This window comes from Panulirus ornatus, chromosome 41 (genome assembly GCF_036320965.1).
Source record: "Panulirus ornatus isolate Po-2019 chromosome 41, ASM3632096v1, whole genome shotgun sequence".
NCBI lineage: Eukaryota > Metazoa > Arthropoda > Malacostraca > Decapoda > Palinuridae > Panulirus > Panulirus ornatus.
The window spans coordinates 10,919,957-10,937,522 of record NC_092264.1 but is presented as its reverse complement, the minus strand read 5'-3'; the positions used below and the strand labels follow the sequence as shown (position 1 = coordinate 10,937,522).

The window sequence follows — 17,566 nt, the reverse complement described above, 5'->3', positions numbered from 1 at the left end:
ACATACCCATTTTTGCTTTCCAAGATAACGTTCTCGACTTCCACACATTTCTCAACGCTCCCAAAACTTTGCTCCCTCCCCCACCCTATGATTCACTTCTGCTTCCATGGGTCCATCCACTGTCAAATCCACTCCCAAATATCTAAAACACTTCACTTCCTCCAGTTTTCCTCCATTTAAACTTACCTCCCAAATGACTTGTCCCTCAACTCTACTGTAACTAATAACCTTGCTCTTATTTACATTTACTCTCAGCTCTCTTCTTTCACACACTTTACCAAACTCAGTCACCAGCTTCTGCAGTTTCTCACCCGAATCAGCCACCAGCGCAGTATCATCACCGAACAACCGACTTATTTCCCAAGCTCTCTCATCCACAACAGACTGTATACTTGCCCCTCTTTCCAAAACTCTTGCATTCAACTCCCTAACAACCCCATCCATAAACAAATTAAACAACCTTGGAGACATCACGCAACCCCTGCCTGAAACCGACATTCACTGAGAACCAATTACTTTCCTCTCTTCCTACACGTACATATCCCTTGCATCATCGGTAAAAAATTTTCACTGCTTCTAACAACTTGCCTCCCACACCATATATTCTTAATACCTTCCACAGAGCATCTCTATTAACTCTATCATATTCCTTCTCCAGATCCATAAATGCTACATACAAATCCATTTGCTTTTCTAAGTATTTCTCACATACATTCTTCAAAGCAAACACCTGATCCACACATCCTCTACCACTTCTGAAATCTCATTGCTCTACCCCAATCTAATGCTCTCTACATGCCTTCACCCTTTCAATCAATACCCTCCCATAAGATTTCCCATGAATACCCAAGAAACTTATACCTCTGTAATTTGAGCACTCACCTTTATCCCCTTTGCCTTTGTACAATGGCACTATGCAAGCCTTCCACCAATCCTCAGGCACCTCACCATGAGTCACATACATTAAATAACCTTACCAACGAGTCAACAATACACTCACCCTCTATTTTGATAGATTTCACTGCAATACCATCCAAACCCGCTGCGTGGCAGGCTTTCATCTTCCGCAACCCTTTTACTACCTTTTCTCTATTTACCAAATCATTTTCCCTAACCCTCTCACTTTGCACACCACCTCTGCCAAAACACCCTATATCTGCCACTCTATCATCAAACACATTCAACAAACCTTCAAAATACTCACTCCATCTCCTTCTCACATCACCGCTACTTGTTATCAATTCCCCATCAGCCCCTTTAACTGAAGTTGCAATTTGTTCCCTTGTCTTACGCACCTTATTTACCTCCTTCCAAAACATCTTTTTATTCTCCCTAAAATTTAATGATACTTTCACACCTCAACTATCATTTGCCCTCTATTTCACTTCTTGCACCTTTTTCTTGACCTCCTGCCTCGTTCTTCTATAGATCTCCCAGTCATTTGCTTTATTTCCCTGCATAAATCGTACAAATGCCTCTCTCTTCTTTTTCACTAATAATCTTACTTCTTCATCCCACCACTCACTACCCTTTCTAATCTGCCTAACTCACACGCTTCTCATGCCACAAGCATCTTTTACGCAAGCCATTACTGCTTCCCAAAATACGTCCCATTCCTCCCCAACTCCCCTTACGTCCTTTGTTCTCATCTTTTTCCATTCTGTACTCAGTCTCTCCTGGTACTTCCTCACACAAGTCTCCTTCCCAAGCTCACTTACTTTCCCCACTCTCTTCACTCCATCATTCTCTCTTCTTTTCTGAAAACCTCTACAAGTCTTCACCTTCGCCTCCACAAGATAATGATCAGACATCCCTGCAGTTGCACCTCTCAGCACATTAACATCCAAGTCTCTTTCACGCGCCTATCAATTAACACGTAATCCAATAACGCTCTCTGACCAACTCTCCTACTTACATACGTATACTTATGCATATATCTCTTTTTAAACCAGGTATTCCCAATCACCAGTCCTTTTTCAGCACATAAATCTACAAGCTCTTCACCATTTCCATTTACAACACTGAACACCCCATGTGCACCATTTATTCCCTTAACTGCCATATCACTCATCTTTGCATTCAAATCATCCATCACTATAAGCTGGTCTCGTACATCAAAACTACTAACACTCACTCAGCTGCTCCCAAAACACTTGCCACACATGATCTTTCTTCTCATGCCCAGGTGCATATGCAACAATAATCACCCATCTCTCTCCATCCACTTTCAGTTTTACATATCAATCTACAGTTTACTTTCTTACACTATATCACATACTCTCACCACTCATGCTTCAAGAGTATTGCTACTCCTTCCCTTGCTCTTGTCCTCCCACTAACCCCTGATTTTATTCCCAAGACACTCCCAAACCACTCTTTCCCTTTACCCTTCAGCTTCGTTTCAGTAAGAGCCAAAACATCCAGGTTCCTTTCCTCAAACATACTACCTATCTCTCCTTTCTTCTCATCTTGGTTACATCCATATACATTTAGATACCCGAATCTGAGCTTTCGAGGAGAATGAGCACTCCCCGCGTGACTATTTCTTCTGTTTCCCCTTTTAGAAAGTTAAAATACAAGTAGGGAAGGGTTTCTAGCCCCCTGCTCCCGTCCCCTTTAGACGCCTTCTACGACACGTGAGGAATGCGTGGGAAGTATTCCTTCTTCCCTATCCCCAAAGATATACATATATGTATATATATATATATATATATATATATATATATATATATATATATATATATATATATATATATATATATATATATATATATATATATATATATATATATATATGTATGTATATATTCATATATATATATATATATTTATATATATATATATATATATATATATATATATATATATATATATATATATATATATATATATATATAAATATATAAATATTTTTTTCTTTTTTTTTATACTTTGTCGCTGTCTCCCGCGTTTGCGAGGTAGCGCAAGGAAACAGACGAGAGAAATGGCCCAACCCCCCCATACACATGTATATACATACGTCCACACACGCAAATATACATACCTACACAGCTTTCCATGGTTTACTCCAGACGCTTCACATGCCCTGATTCAATCCACTGACAGCACGTCAACCCCGGTATACCACATCGATCCAATTCACTGTATTCCTTGCCCGCCTTTCACCCTCCTGCATGTTCAGGCCCCGATCACTCAAAATCTCTTTCACTCCATCTTTCCACCTCCAATTTGGTCTCCCACTTCTCCTCGTTCCCTCCACCTCCGACACATATATCCTCTTGGTCAATCTTTCCTCACTCATTCTCTCCATGTGCCCAAAACATTTCAAAACACCCTCTTCTATATATATATATATATATATATATATATATATATATATATATATATATATATATATATATATATATATATTCTTTTTTCTTTCAAACTGTTCGCCATTTCCCGCATTAGCGAGGTAGCGTTAAGAACAGAGGACTGGGCCTTTGAGGGAATACCCTCACCAGGCCCAATTCTCTGTTCCTTCTTTTGGAAAATTAAAAAAAAAAAACGAGAGAGAGGAATTCCAGCCCCCCGCTCCCTCCCCTTTTAGTCGCCTTTTACGACACGCAGGGAATACGTGGGAAGTATTCTTTGTCCCCTATCCCAGGGAAATATATATATATATATATATATATATATATATATATATATATATATATATATATATATATATATATATATATATATATATATATATGTATGTTCAGGCCCCGATCACTCAAAATCTTTTTCACTCCATATATATATATATATATATATATATATATATATATATATATATATATATATATATATATATATATATGAAGAAAGTTAGAAGAAAGTTAAGAGTAAATGTGAATAAGAGCAAGGTTATTAGGTACAGTAGGGTTGAGGGTCAAGTCAATTGGGAGGTGAGTTTGAATGGAGAAAAACTGGAGGAAGTGAAGTGTTTTAGATATCTGGGAGTGGATCTGGCAGTGGATGGAACCATGGAAGCGGAAGTGGATCATAGGGTGGGGGAGGGGGCGAAAATTCTGTGGGCCTTGAAGAATGTGTGGAAGTCGAGAACATTATCTCGGAAAGCAAAAATGGGTATGTTTGAAGGAATAGTGGTTCCAACAATGTTGTATGGTTGCGAGGCGTGGGCTATGGATAGAGTTGTGCGCAGGAGGATGGATGTGCTGGAAATGAGATGTTTGAGGACAATGTGTGGTGTGAGGTGGTTTGATCGAGTGAGTAACGTAAGGGTAAGAGAGATGTGTGGAAATAAAAAGAGCGTGGTTGAGAGAGCAGAAGAGGGTGTTTTGAAGTGGTTTGGGCACATGGAGAGAATGAGTGAGGAAAGATTGACCAAGAGGATATATGTGTCGGAGGTGGAGGGAACGAGGAGAAGAGGGAAATCAAATTGGAGGTGGAAAGATGGAGTGAAAAAGATTTTGTGTGATCGGGGCCTGAACATGCAGGAGGGTGAAAGGATGGCAAGGAATAGAGTGAATTGGAGCGATGTGGTATACCGGGGTTGACGTGCTGTCAGTGGATTGAATCAAGGCATTGAAGCGTCTGGGGTAAACCATGGAAAGCTGTGTAGGTATGTATATTTGCGTGTGTGGACGTATGTATATACATGTGTATGGGGGGGAGGGGTTGGGCCATTTCTTTCGTCTGTTTCCTTGCGCTACCTCGCAAACGCGGGAGACAGCGACAAAGTATAATAAATAAATAAAAATATATATATATATATATATATATATATATATATATATATATATATATATATATATATATATATATGGCAAAGTTACTGTTTTGAACATGAAATCTAAAGTAAACAATGAGGATATAAGGCTTTGAGGTATCATTTGAGACATCAGAAACAACATACAGTTTTAGAAGTAATAAAATTTCTTTTCATGTTAAAAAAAGAAAGAAGAAAATACTATATCCAAACTAATAATATAAAACAATGAGAATGTATCACAACGGCTGACAGCTTAGGCACAACAGAGATAGAGAAAAACGGAGATGACGACAATTCAGCTGAGCCAGGGGCACTCACCTTCTGCAGCAGAGGTATGGGAACACAACGGAAGTGGACAGGTTTAGTCCAGTCTAGGTGTGGCGTGGAGCCCAGCAGCTCGGACACAGTACGATCATCATCTTGGTCGACGTCCCAGAATATTGACAAATTCTGGGTCTCCATCTGCAAGTATTGCATCCATTTACTATGAAGCTACTTTTACTTGCACAGACCACACCAAAGATATGAAGGTTTTGTCAAACTTACTATAACACTCATGATATATAGAATTTCATAAAATAATCATCAACACTGCTCGTACATTTGATGTTCAATAAATACTGTGAAAATGTGTATCTGTCCTATGCCGATCACACCAAAGATACTGAATCAAAACTATCAATACTGACGTCTACACTGATCATATAAGATATACTGATACATAAGATATAAATATTCGACACAGTGATTGATGCACAGAAGGGCCTTCCTTCCCCAGTCATTTATTGAAGCATCTGACCAATATATTTCGGTAACTTATGAAACAGAATATTCAGAGTTAAAGACAAGCGCATGACAAGAAAGTGAAGGAATCATTGGATTCTGTCAATATTAGGTATCTGTTAGAAGTAGGTTTTTCTAATAAATGTGATATTCCACATTAAAATGTATCTTGAATTGAGAGAAGGACTAATCTAGGCGGAGCAGTTATGCAGTTAGTCAAAATTCAAGCGGCTTTTGATGACAATGACACATTATCAACATAAATAAAACAAAAAACAACAACAGCATTAGCCTTCTGGTCCTGTTTGCCACACGGCAGAGGTAAACAGAAGACTGCAGGACCATTTACCAGAAATGAAAATGTTTACATCATGATAGATTGTAACCTTGGGCGGGCAGAAGGGGGGGATCATATCCCAGTAGCTGATGGACTCGACCCAAAGTTGACAACAACGTAATGTTATTCACTGTGAAACTTACTCGGAACCTCCGTTTATTAGAACTAGTATTATCTATGAAGAGGGATGGCGTTGCTGACCTAGTGACTATAGAGAAGAGTTTGGTACAAAAGATAACCGACTAACAGCTTTTCAGAAAGCTTTTATTACTGCCAGTGATGTTGCTCAGCCAAACAGTCGAGAACAATACCAAATCACTGATTTAGATTCTAATAATCTCCTCCGCTGCTCCTGACAGGATAAGCTGGGATGTGCAAATGAAAAAAAAAGTTTAATAAAAGTTTCAGAGTTGCAGTGAGAACATATATGCCAAGTTCGTAACCCTAGATCATTGAAATGAATACCTGTGTCGCTCAAGGAAATATCATCCACGAATCTCGAGAAGAGATATAAACAAGATGACTGAGTACACTACGTTGATTTGCAGAGAAGAAAATGTACATCAATGTAAAGAACAATCTAAAATGAATACTGGTGAAAATAGCAAAAGAAACCTAAAGAATTTCATAGTAGGTTTATAAGCAAGAAAATCATGACCCAGAATTCGTCTACTGCAGTAAAAAAAGAAAAAAAAAATTAGGCTGGGGTTAAGACAATAGAGCATAGCAAGAATATTAAAGTAAATGTTTCGTCATTATCAAAGATTAATGTTTACTTCCAGCCTCCCTGATAGCAGAAGAGGACGTTTGTAACATAATGACACACAAGTTCAAGATCTGTCAAAGTTGAATGGAATGAAAGTCAATGAAACGGCAGGTACAAATAAACTTTATATGATAACATAGAGAGAAACCGCAAATGCAAATAATAATGCCTTAATATCTTGTTCTTTACATTCTTCTGTATTTTAGTGTTCTACTATGTCCAGCACTAGTCATATGTAGACTACTGTATGTATACTATATCATAATGACCCCGTACATTGCCCATATGTCCTGTTGACTAGTGATTCTCAACCTATGTTATTTCGTGATACATTCGCGAGTTTGTTTGATCCTTACAGCACATCTGATCGAATTATTCCTGTGTTCTACTGCAATTACCCATTATCCATTGAAATAAAAGAAGACGAAACATTCTCCACACACATAAGTATAGAAAGAATAAATGTAGTGTTGTTACAATTATACAAGTGGTCTTTGTTGTCTTTTGCTAGCGCTACCTCACGCGCGTGTGGAGGGGAGGGATGCCATTTCATGTGTGGCGAGGTGGCAACGAGAATAGATGAGGGAAACAAGTACGAAGATGTACATGTGTATATATGTATTTGTCTGTGTATGTATATATATGTATACGTTGAAATGTATTGGTATGTATATATGCTTGTATGGGCGTATATGTATATATATGTGTAAGTGGGTGGGTTAGGCAATTCTTTCGAATGTTTCCTTGCGCTATCTCGCTAACGTGGGAGACAGCGACAAAGCAAAATAAATAAATATATAAATAATAAAATACATAAATATATATATATATATATATATATATATATATATATATATATATATATATATATATATATATATATACATAAGAGCAGTGTGGTTTCAGAAGTGGTAGAGGATGTGTGGATCAGGTGTTTGCTTTGAAGAATGTATGTGAGAAATACTTAGAAAAGCAAATGGATTTGTATGTAGCATTTATGGATCTGGAGAAGTCATATGATAGAGTTGATAGAGATGCTCTGTGGAAGGTATTAAGAATATATGGTGTGGAAGGCAAGTTGTTAGAAGAAGTGAAGTTTTTATCGAGGATGTAACGCATGTGTTCGTTTAGGAAGAGAGGAAAGTGATTGGTTCTCAGTGAATGTAGTTTTGCGGTAGGGGTGTGTGATGTCTCCATGGTTGTTTAATTTGTTTATGGATGGGGTTGTTAGGGAGGTGAATGCAAGAGTTTTGGAAAGAGGGGCAAGTATGAAGTCTGTTGGGGATGAGAGAGCTTGGGAAGTGAGTCAGTTGTTGTTCGCTGATGATACAGCGCTGGTGGCAGGTAGTATGTTTGAGGAAAGGAACCTGGATGTTTTGGCTCTGAGTGAAACGAAGCTCAAGGGTAAAGGGCAAGAGTGGTTTGGGAATGTCTGGGGAGTAAAGTCAGGGGTTAGTGAGAGGACAAGAGCAAGGGAAGGAGTAGCAATACTCCTGAAACAGGAGTTGTGGGAGTATGTGATAGAGTGTAAGAAAGTAAATTCTCGATTAATATGGGTAAAACTGAAAGTTGATGGAGAGAGGTGGGTGATTATTGGTGCATATGCACCTGGGCATGAGAAGAAAGATCAAGAGAGGCAAGTGTTTTGGGAGCAGCTGAATGAGTGTGTTAGTGGTTTTGATGCACGAGACCGGGTCATAGTGATGGGTGATTTGAATGCAAAGGTGAGTAATGTGGCAGTTGAGGGAATAATTGGTATACATGGGGTGTTCAGTGTTGTAAATGGAAATGGTGAAGAGCTTGTAGATTTATGTGCTGAAAAAGGACTGATGATTGGGAATACCTGGTTTAAAAAGCGAGATATACATAAGTATACTTATGTAAGTAGGAGAGATGGCCAGAGAGCGTTATTGGATTACGTGTTAATTGACAGGCGTGCGAAAGAGAGACTTTTGGATGTTAATGTGCTGAGAGGTGCAACTGGAGGGATGTCTGATCATTATCTTGTGGAGGCTAAGGTGAAGATTTGTATGGGTTTTCAGAAAAGAAGAGTGAATGTTGGGGTGAAGAGGGTGCTGAGAGTAAGTGAGCTTGAGAAGGAGACCTGTGTGAGGAAGTACCAGGAGAGACTGAGTACAGAATGGAAAAAGGTGAGAACAATGGAAGTAAGGGGAGTGGGGGAGGAATGGGATGTATTTAGGGAATCAGTGATGGATTGCGCAAAAGATTCTTGTGGCATGAGAAGAGTGGGAGGTGGGTTGATTAGAAAGGGTAGTGAGTGGTGGGATGAAGAAGTAAGAGTATTAGTGAAAGAGAAGAGAGAGGCATTTGGACGATTTTTGCAGGGAAAAAATGCAATTGAGTGGGAGATGTATAAAAGAAAGAGACAGGAGGTCAAGAGAAAGGTGCAAGAGGTGAAAAAAAGGGCAAATGAGAGTTGGGGTGAGAGAGTATCATTAAATTTTAGGGAGAATAAAAAGATGTTCTGGAAGGAGGTAAATAAAGTGCGTAAGACAAGGGAGCAAATGGGAACTTCAGTTAAGGGCGCAAATGGGGAGGTGATAACAAGTAGTGGTGATGTGAGAAGGAGATGGAGTGAGTATTTTGAAGGTTTGTTGAATGTGTTTGATGATAGAGTGGCAGATATAGGGTGTTTTGGTCGAGGTGGTGTGCAAAGTGAGAGGGTTAGGGAAAATGATTTGGTAAACAGAGAAGAGGTAGTGAAAGCTTTGCGGAAGATGAAAGCCGGCAAGGCAGCAGGTTTGGATGGTATTGCAGTGGAATTTATTAAAAAAGGGGGTGACTGTATTGTTGACTGGTTGGTAAGGTTATTTAATGTATGTATGACTCATGGTGAGGTGCCTGAGGATTGGCGGAATGCGTGAATAGTGCCATTGTACAAAGGCAAAGGGGATAAGAGTGAGTGCTCAAATTACAGAGGTATAAGTTTGTTGAGTATTCCTGGTAAATTATATGGGAGGGTATTGATTGAGAGGGTGAAGGCATGTACAGAGCATCAGATTGGGGAAGAGCAGTGTGGTTTCAGAAGTGGTAGAGGATGTGTGGATCAGGTGTTTGCTTTGAAGAATGTATGTGAGAAATACTTAGAAAAGCAAATGGATTTGTATGTAGCATTTATGGATCTGGAGAAGGCATATGATAGAGTTGATAGAGATGCTCTGTGGAAGGTATTAAGAATATATGGTGTGGGAGGCAAGTTGTTAGAAGCAGTGAAAAGTTTTTATCGAGGATGTAAGGCATGTGTACGTGTAGGAAGAGAGGAAAGTGATTGGTTCTCAGTGAATGTAGGTTTGCGGCAGGGGTGTGTGATGTCTCCATGGTTGTTTAATTTGTTTATGGATGGGGTTGTTAGGGAGGTAAATGCAAGAGTTTTGGAAAGAGGGGCAAGTATGAAGTCTGTTGGGGATGAGAGAGCTTGGGAAGTGAGTCAGTTGTTGTTCGCTGATGATACAGCGCTGGTGGCTGATTCATGTGAGAAACTGCTGAAGCTGGTGACTGAGTTTGGAAAAGTGTGTGGAAGAAGAAAGTTAAGAGTAAATGTGAATAAGAGCAAGGTTATTAGGTACAGTAGGGTTGAGGGTCAAGTCAATTGGGAGGTGAGTTTGAATGGAGAAAAACTGGAGGAAGTAAAGTGTTTTAGATATCTGGGAGTGGATCTGGCAGCGGATGGAACCATGGAAGCGGAAGTGGATCATAGGGTGGGGGAGGGGGCGAAAATCCTGGGGGCCTTGAAGAATGTGTGGAAGTCGAGAACATTATCTCGGAAAGCAAAAATGGGTATGTTTGAAGGAATAGTGGTTCCAACAATGTTGTATGGTTGCGAGGCGTGGGCTATGGATAGAGTTGTGCGCAGGAGGATGGATGTGCTGGAAATGAGATGTTTGAGGACAATGTGTGGTGTGAGGTGGTTTGATCGAGTGAGTAACGTAAGGGTAAGAGAGATGTGTGGAAATAAAAAGAGCGAGGTTGAGAGAGCAGAAGAGGGTGTTTTGAAGTGGTTTGGGCACATGGAGAGGATGAGTGAGGAAAGATTGACCAAGAGGATATATGTGTCGGAGGTGGAGGGAACAAGGAGAAGAGGGAGACCAAATTGGATGTGGAAAGATGGAGTGAAAAAGATTTTGTGTGATCGGGGCCTGAACATGCAGGAGGGTGAAAGGAGGGCAAGGAATAGAGTGAATTGGAGCGATGTGGTATACCGGGGTTGACGTGCTGTCAGTGGATTGAATCAAGGCATGTGAAGCGTCTGGGGTAAACCATGGAAAGCTGTGTAGGTATGTATATTTGCGTGTGTGGACGTATGTATATACATGTGTATGGGGGGGGGGTTGGGCCATTTCTTTCGTCTGTTTCCTTGCGCTACCTCGCAAACGCGGGAGACAGCGACAAAGTATAATAAAAAAAAAAAAAATATATATATATATATATATATATATATATATATATATATATATATATATATATATATATATATATATATATATATATATATTATTTTCTTTATTTGTTATGTATTTTATATAATATGAAAGGTAGACAAATGAACTTAATTTGAAGAATATGCCACAAGTGATTCTTGCATCACAAATCTTTTAACTGTAATCACAAATGTTACTCATATTTGGTCATGAAAACAACCAAACTGAATTACTCAAAACTTCAATATTATGTAAAAGTCTTAATGAGTGCCATTCTTGGCTGATCTTTCAGTCAAGAAAATTGGGGAAAACTTGAAAAAGTTAAGGTACCTTCAGAAGCTGCTAAGGAGGGATAAAGGTATATCAGTGCAATAGGTAGCATAAAGGAAATTGAGCAGTGTGTTGGGTGGTCATTTTCATACCGAGAGATGGCTGGTGCCACTGATCCTGTTCCTATAACACAGACTGATACCACTAATCCTTTTACTATAATAAAGAATAATACCACTGATCCTGGGGATAGGGGAGAAAGAATACTTCCCACGCATTCCTCACGTGTCGTAGAAGGCGACTAGAGGGGACTGGATCGGGGGGCCAGAAATCCTCCCCTCCTTGTATCTTAACTTTCTAAAATGGGAAACAGAAGGAGTCACGCGGGGAGTGCTCATCCTCCTCGTACGCTCAGATTTGGGTGTCTAAATGTGTGTAGATGTAACCAAGATGTGAAAAAAGGAGAGATAGGTAGTATGTTTGAGGAAAGGAACCTGGATGTTTTGGCTCTGAGTGAAACGAAGCTCAAGGGTAAAGGGGAAGAGTGGTTTGGGAATGTCTTGGGAGTAAAGTCAGGGGTTAGTGAGAGGACAAGAGCAAGGGGAGGAGTAGCACTACTCCTGAAACAGGAGTTGTGGGAGTATGTGATAGAATGTAAGAAAGTAAATTCTAGATTAATATGGGTAAAACTGAAAGTTGAAGTAGAGAGATGGGTGATTATAGGTGCATATGCACCTGGGCATGAGAAGAAAGATCATGAGAGGCAAGTGTTTTGGGAGCAGCTGAATGAGTGTGTTAGTGGTTTTGATGCACAAGACCGGGTTATAGTGATGGGTGATTTCAATAAAAAGGTGACTAATGTGGCAGTTGAGGGAATAATTGGTATACATGGGGTGTTTAGTGTTGTAAATGGAAATGGTGAAGAGCTTGTATATTTATGTGCTGAAAAAGGACTGGTGATTGGGAATACCTGGTTTAAAAAGCGAGATATACATAAGTATGCATATGTAAGTAGGATAGATGGCCAGAGAGCGTTATTGGATTATGTGTTAATTTATAGGCGCGCGAAAGAGAGACTTTTGGATGTTAAGGTGCTGAGAGGTACAACTGAAGGGATGTCTGATCATTATCTTGTGGAGGCGAAGGTGAAGATTTGTATGGGTTTTCAGAAAAGAAGAGAAAATGTTGGGGTGAAGAGGGTGGTGAGAGAGAGTGAGCTTGGGAAGGAGACTTGTGTGAGGAAGTACCAGGAGAGACTGAGTACAGAATGGAAAAAGGTGAGAACAAAGGAGGTAAGGGGAGTGGGGGAGGAATGGGATGTATTTAGGGAAGCAGTGATGGCTTGCGCAAAAGATGCTTGTGGCATGAGAAGCGTGGGAGGTGGGTTGATTAGAAAGGGTAGTGAGTGGTGGAATTAAGAAGTAGGATTATCAGTGAAAGAGAAGAGAGAGGCATTTGGACGATTTTAGTAGGGAAAAAATGCAAATGAGTGGGAGATGTATAAAAGAAAGAGACAGGAGGTCAAGGGAAAGGTGCAAGAGGTGAAAAAGAGGGCAAATGAGAGTTGCGGTGAGAGAGTGTCATTAAATTTTAGGGAGAATAAAAAGATGTTCTGGAAGGAGGTAAATAAAGTGCGTAAGACAAGGGAGCAAATGGCAACTTCAGTCAAGGGGGCTAATGGGGAGGTGATAACAAGTAATGGTGATTTGAGAAGGAGATGGAGTGAGTATTTTGAAGTTTTGTTAAATGTGTTTGATGATAGAGTGGCAGATATAAGGTGTTTTGGTCGAGGTGGTGTGCAAAGTGAGAGAGTTAGGGAAAATGATTTGGTAAACAGAGTAGAGGTTGTAAAAGCTTTGCAGATGATGAAAGCCGGCAAGGCAGCAGGTTTGGATGGTATTGCAGTGGAATTTATTAAAAAAGGGGGTGACTGTATTGTTGACTGGTTGGTAAGGTTATTTAAGGTATGTATGATTCATGGTGAGGTGCCTGAGGATTGGCGGAATGCTTGCATAGTGCCATTGTACAAAGGCAAAGGGGATAAGAGTGAGTGCTCAAATTACAGAGGTATAAGTTTGTTGAGTAATTCTAGTAAATTATATGGGAGGGTATTGATTGAGAGGGTGAAGGCATGTACAGAGCATCAGATTGGGGAAGAGCAGTGTGGTTTCAGAAGTGGTAGAGGATGTGTGGATCAGGTGTTTGCTTTGAAGAATGAATGTGAGAAATACTTAGAAAAGCAAATGGATTTGTATGTAGCATTTATGGATCTGGAGAAGGCATATAATAGAGTTGATAGAGATGCTCTGTGGAAGGTATTAAGAATATATGGTGTGGGAGGCAAGTTGTTAGAAGCAGTGAAAAGTTTTTATCGAGGATGTAAGGCATGTGTACGTGTAGGAAGAGAGGAAAGAGATTGATTCTCAGTGAATGTAGGTTTGCGGCAGGGGTGTGTGATGTCTCCATGGTTTATGGATGGGGTTGTTAGGGAGGTGAATGCAAGAGTTTTGGAAAGAGGGTCAAGTATGCTGTCTGTTGGGGATGAGAGAGCTTGGGAAGTGAGTCAGTTGTTGTTCGCTGATGATACAGCGCTGGTGGCTGATTCATGTGAGAAACTGCAGAAGCTGTTGACTGAGTTTGGTAAAGTGTGTGAAAGAAGAAAGTTAAGAGTAAATGTGAATAAGAGCAAGGTTATTAGGTACAGTAGGGTTGAGGGTCAAGTCAATTGGGAGGTAAGTTTGAATGGAGAAAAACTGGAGGAAGTAAAGTGTTTTACATATCTGGGAGTGGATCTGGCAGCGGATGGAACCATGGAAGCGGAAGTGAATCATAGGGTGGGGGAGGGGGCGAAAATCCTGGGAGCCTTGAAGAGTGTGTGGAAGTCGAGAACATTATCTCCGAAAGCAAAAAGGGCTATGTTTGAAGGAAAAGTGGTTCCAACAATGTTGTATGGTTGCGAGGCGTGGGCTATGGATAGAGTTGTGCGCAGGAGGGTGGATGTGCTGGAAATGAGATGTTTGAGGACAATATGTGGTGTGAAGTGGTTTGATCGAGTAAGTAATGTAAGGGTAAGAAAGATGTGTGGAAATAAAAAGAGCGTGGTTGAGAGAGCAGAAGAGGGTGTTTTGAAATGGTTTGGGCACATGGAGAGAATGAGTGAGGATAGATTGACCTAGAGGATATATGTGTCGGAGGTCTAGGGAGCGAGGAGAAGTGGGAGACCAAATTGGATGTGGAAAGATGGAGTGAAAAAGATTTTGAGTGATCGGGGCCTGAACATGCAGGAGGGTGAAAGGCGTGCAAGGAATAGAGTGAATTGGATCGATGTGGTATACCGGGGTCGACGTGCTGTCAATGGATTGAATCAGGGCATGTGAAGCGTCTGGGGTAAACCATGGAAAGTTCTGTGGGGCCTGGATGTGGAAAGAGAGCTGTGGTTTCGGGCATTATTGCATGACAGCTAGAGACAGTGTGAACGAATGGGGCCTTTGTTGTCTTTTCCTAGCGCTACCTCGCACACATGAGGGAGGAGGGGGATGTTATTCCACGTGTGGCGAGGTGGCGATGGGAATGAATAAAGGCAGACAGTGTGGATTGTGTGCATGGGTATATATGTATGTGTCTGTGTGTGTATATATATATGTGTATATTGAGATATATGGGTATGTATATTTGCGTGTGTGGACGTGTGTGTGTGTGCATGTGTGTGGGGGTGGGTTGGGCCATTTCTTTCGTCTGTTTTCTGGCGCTACCTCGCAAACGCGGGAGACAGCGACAAAGCAAAAAAAAAAAGAGAAAAAAAAAAATATATATATATATATATATATATATATATATATATATATATATATATATATATATATATATATTTTTTTTTTTTTTTTTTTTTACTTTGTCGCTGTCTCCCGCGTTTGCGAGATAGCGCAAGGAAACAGACGAAAGAAATGGCCCAACCCCCCCCCCCATACACATGCATATACACACGTCCACACACGCAAATACACATACCTACACAGCTTTCCATGGTTTACCCCAGACGCTTCACATGCCTTGATTCAATCCACTGACAGCACGTCAACCCCGGTATACCACATCGCTCAAATTCACTCTATTCCTTGCCCTCCTTTCACCCTCCTGCATGTTCAGGCCCCGATCACACAAAATCTTTTTCACTCCATCTTTCCACCTCCAACTTGGTCTCCCTCTTCTCCTTGCTCCCTCCACCTCCGACACATATATCCTCTTGGTCAATCTTTCCTCACTCATCCTCTCCATGTGCCCAAACCACTTCAAAACACCCTCTTCTGCTCTCTCAACCACGCTCTTTTTATTTCCACACATCTCTCTTACCCTTACGTTACTCACTCGATCAAACCACCTCACACCACACATTGTCCTCAAACATCTCATTTCCAGCACATCCATCCTCCTGCGCACAACTCTATCCATAGCCCACGCCTCGCAACCATACAACATTGTTGGAACCATTATTCCTTCAAACATACCCATTTTTGCTTTCCGAGATAATGTTCTCGACTTCCACACATTCTTCAAGGCCCCCAGAATTTTCGCCCCCTCCCCCACCCTATGATCCATTTCCGCTTCCATGGTTCCATCCGCTGCCAGATCAACTCCCAGATATCTAAAACACTTCACTTCCTCCAGTTTTTCTCCATTCAAACTCACCTCCCAATTGACTTGACCCTCAACCCTACTGTACCTAATAACCTTGCTCTTATTCACATTTACTCTTAACTTTCTTCTTCCACACACTTTACCAAACTCATTCACCAGCTTCTGCAGTTTCTCACATGAATCAGCCACCAGCGCTGTATCATCAGCGAACAACAACTGACTCACTTCCCAAGCTCTCTCATCCCCAACAGACTTCATACTTGCCCCTCTTTCCAAAACTCTTGCATTTACCTCCCTAACAACCCCATCCATAAACAAATTAAACAACCATGGAGACATCACCCACCCCTGCCGCAAACCTACATTCACTGAGAACCAATCACTTTCCTCTCTTCCTACACGTACACATGCCTTACATCCTCGATAAAAACTTTTCACTGCTTCTAACAACTTGCCTCCCACACCATATATTCCTAATACCTTCCACAGATCATCTCTATCAACTCTATCATATGCCTTCTCCAGATCCATAAATGCTACATACAAATCCATTTGCTTTTCTAAGTATTTCTCACATACATTCTTCAAAGCAAACACCTGATCCACACATCCTCTACCACTTCTCAAACCACACTGCTCTTCCCCAATCTGATGCTCTGTACATGCCTTCACCCTCTCAATCAATACCCTCCCATATAATTTACCAGGAATACTCAACAAACTTATACCTCTGTAATTTGAGCACTCACTCTTATCCCCTTTGCCTTTGTACAATGGCACTATGCACGCATTCCGCCAATCCTCAGGCACCTCACCATGAGTCATACATACATTAAATAACCTTACCAACCAGTCAACAATACAGTCACCCCCTTTTTTAATAAATTCCACTGCAATACCATCCAAACCTGCTGCCTTGCCGGCTTTCATCTTCCGCAAAGCTTTCACTACCTCTTCTCTGTTTACCAAATCATTTTCCCTAACCCTCTCACTTTGCACACCACCTCGACCAAAACACCCTATATCTGCCACTCTATCATCAAACATCTTCAACAAACCTTCAAAATACTCACTCCATCTCCTTCTCACATCACCACTACTTGTTATCACCTCCCCATTTGCGCCCTTCACTGAAGTTCCCTGGGGATAGGAGAGAAAGAATACTTCCCACGTATTCCCTGCGTGTCGTAGAAGGCGACTAAAAGGGGAGGGAGCGGGGGGCTGGAAATCCTCCCCTCTCGTTTTTTTTTTTTTTAATTTTCCAAAAGAGGGAACGGAGAAGGGGGCCACGTGAGGATATTCCCTCAAAGGCCCAGTCCTGTGCTTAACGCTACCTCGGTAAAACGGGAAATGTGCAACTGGAGGGATAGCTGATCATTATCTTGTGCAGGCGAAGGTGAAGATTTGTGGGGGTTTTCAGAAAAAAAGAGAGAATGTTGGGGTGAAGAGAGTGGTGAGAGTAAGTTAGCTTGGGAAGGAGACTTGTGTGAGGACGTACCAGGAGAGACTGGGTACAGAATGGAAAAAGGTGAGAACAAAGGAGGTAAGGGGAGTGGGGGAGGAATGGGATGTATTTA

The 17,566-nt window shown here is 40.9% G+C and overlaps 1 protein-coding gene across 1 annotated transcript in view; it reads right to left on the bottom strand.

Annotated features, from left to right (window-relative positions):
• Positions 1-17,566, bottom strand: part of LOC139761763 (uncharacterized) — a 66,958-nt gene that overhangs the window by 20,898 nt on the left and 28,494 nt on the right. The window contains exon 4 of the mRNA XM_071686199.1: positions 5,078-5,221. Coding sequence (XP_071542300.1) covers positions 5,078-5,221 — 144 coding nt within the window. The remainder of the gene's footprint in view (positions 1-5,077; positions 5,222-17,566) is intronic.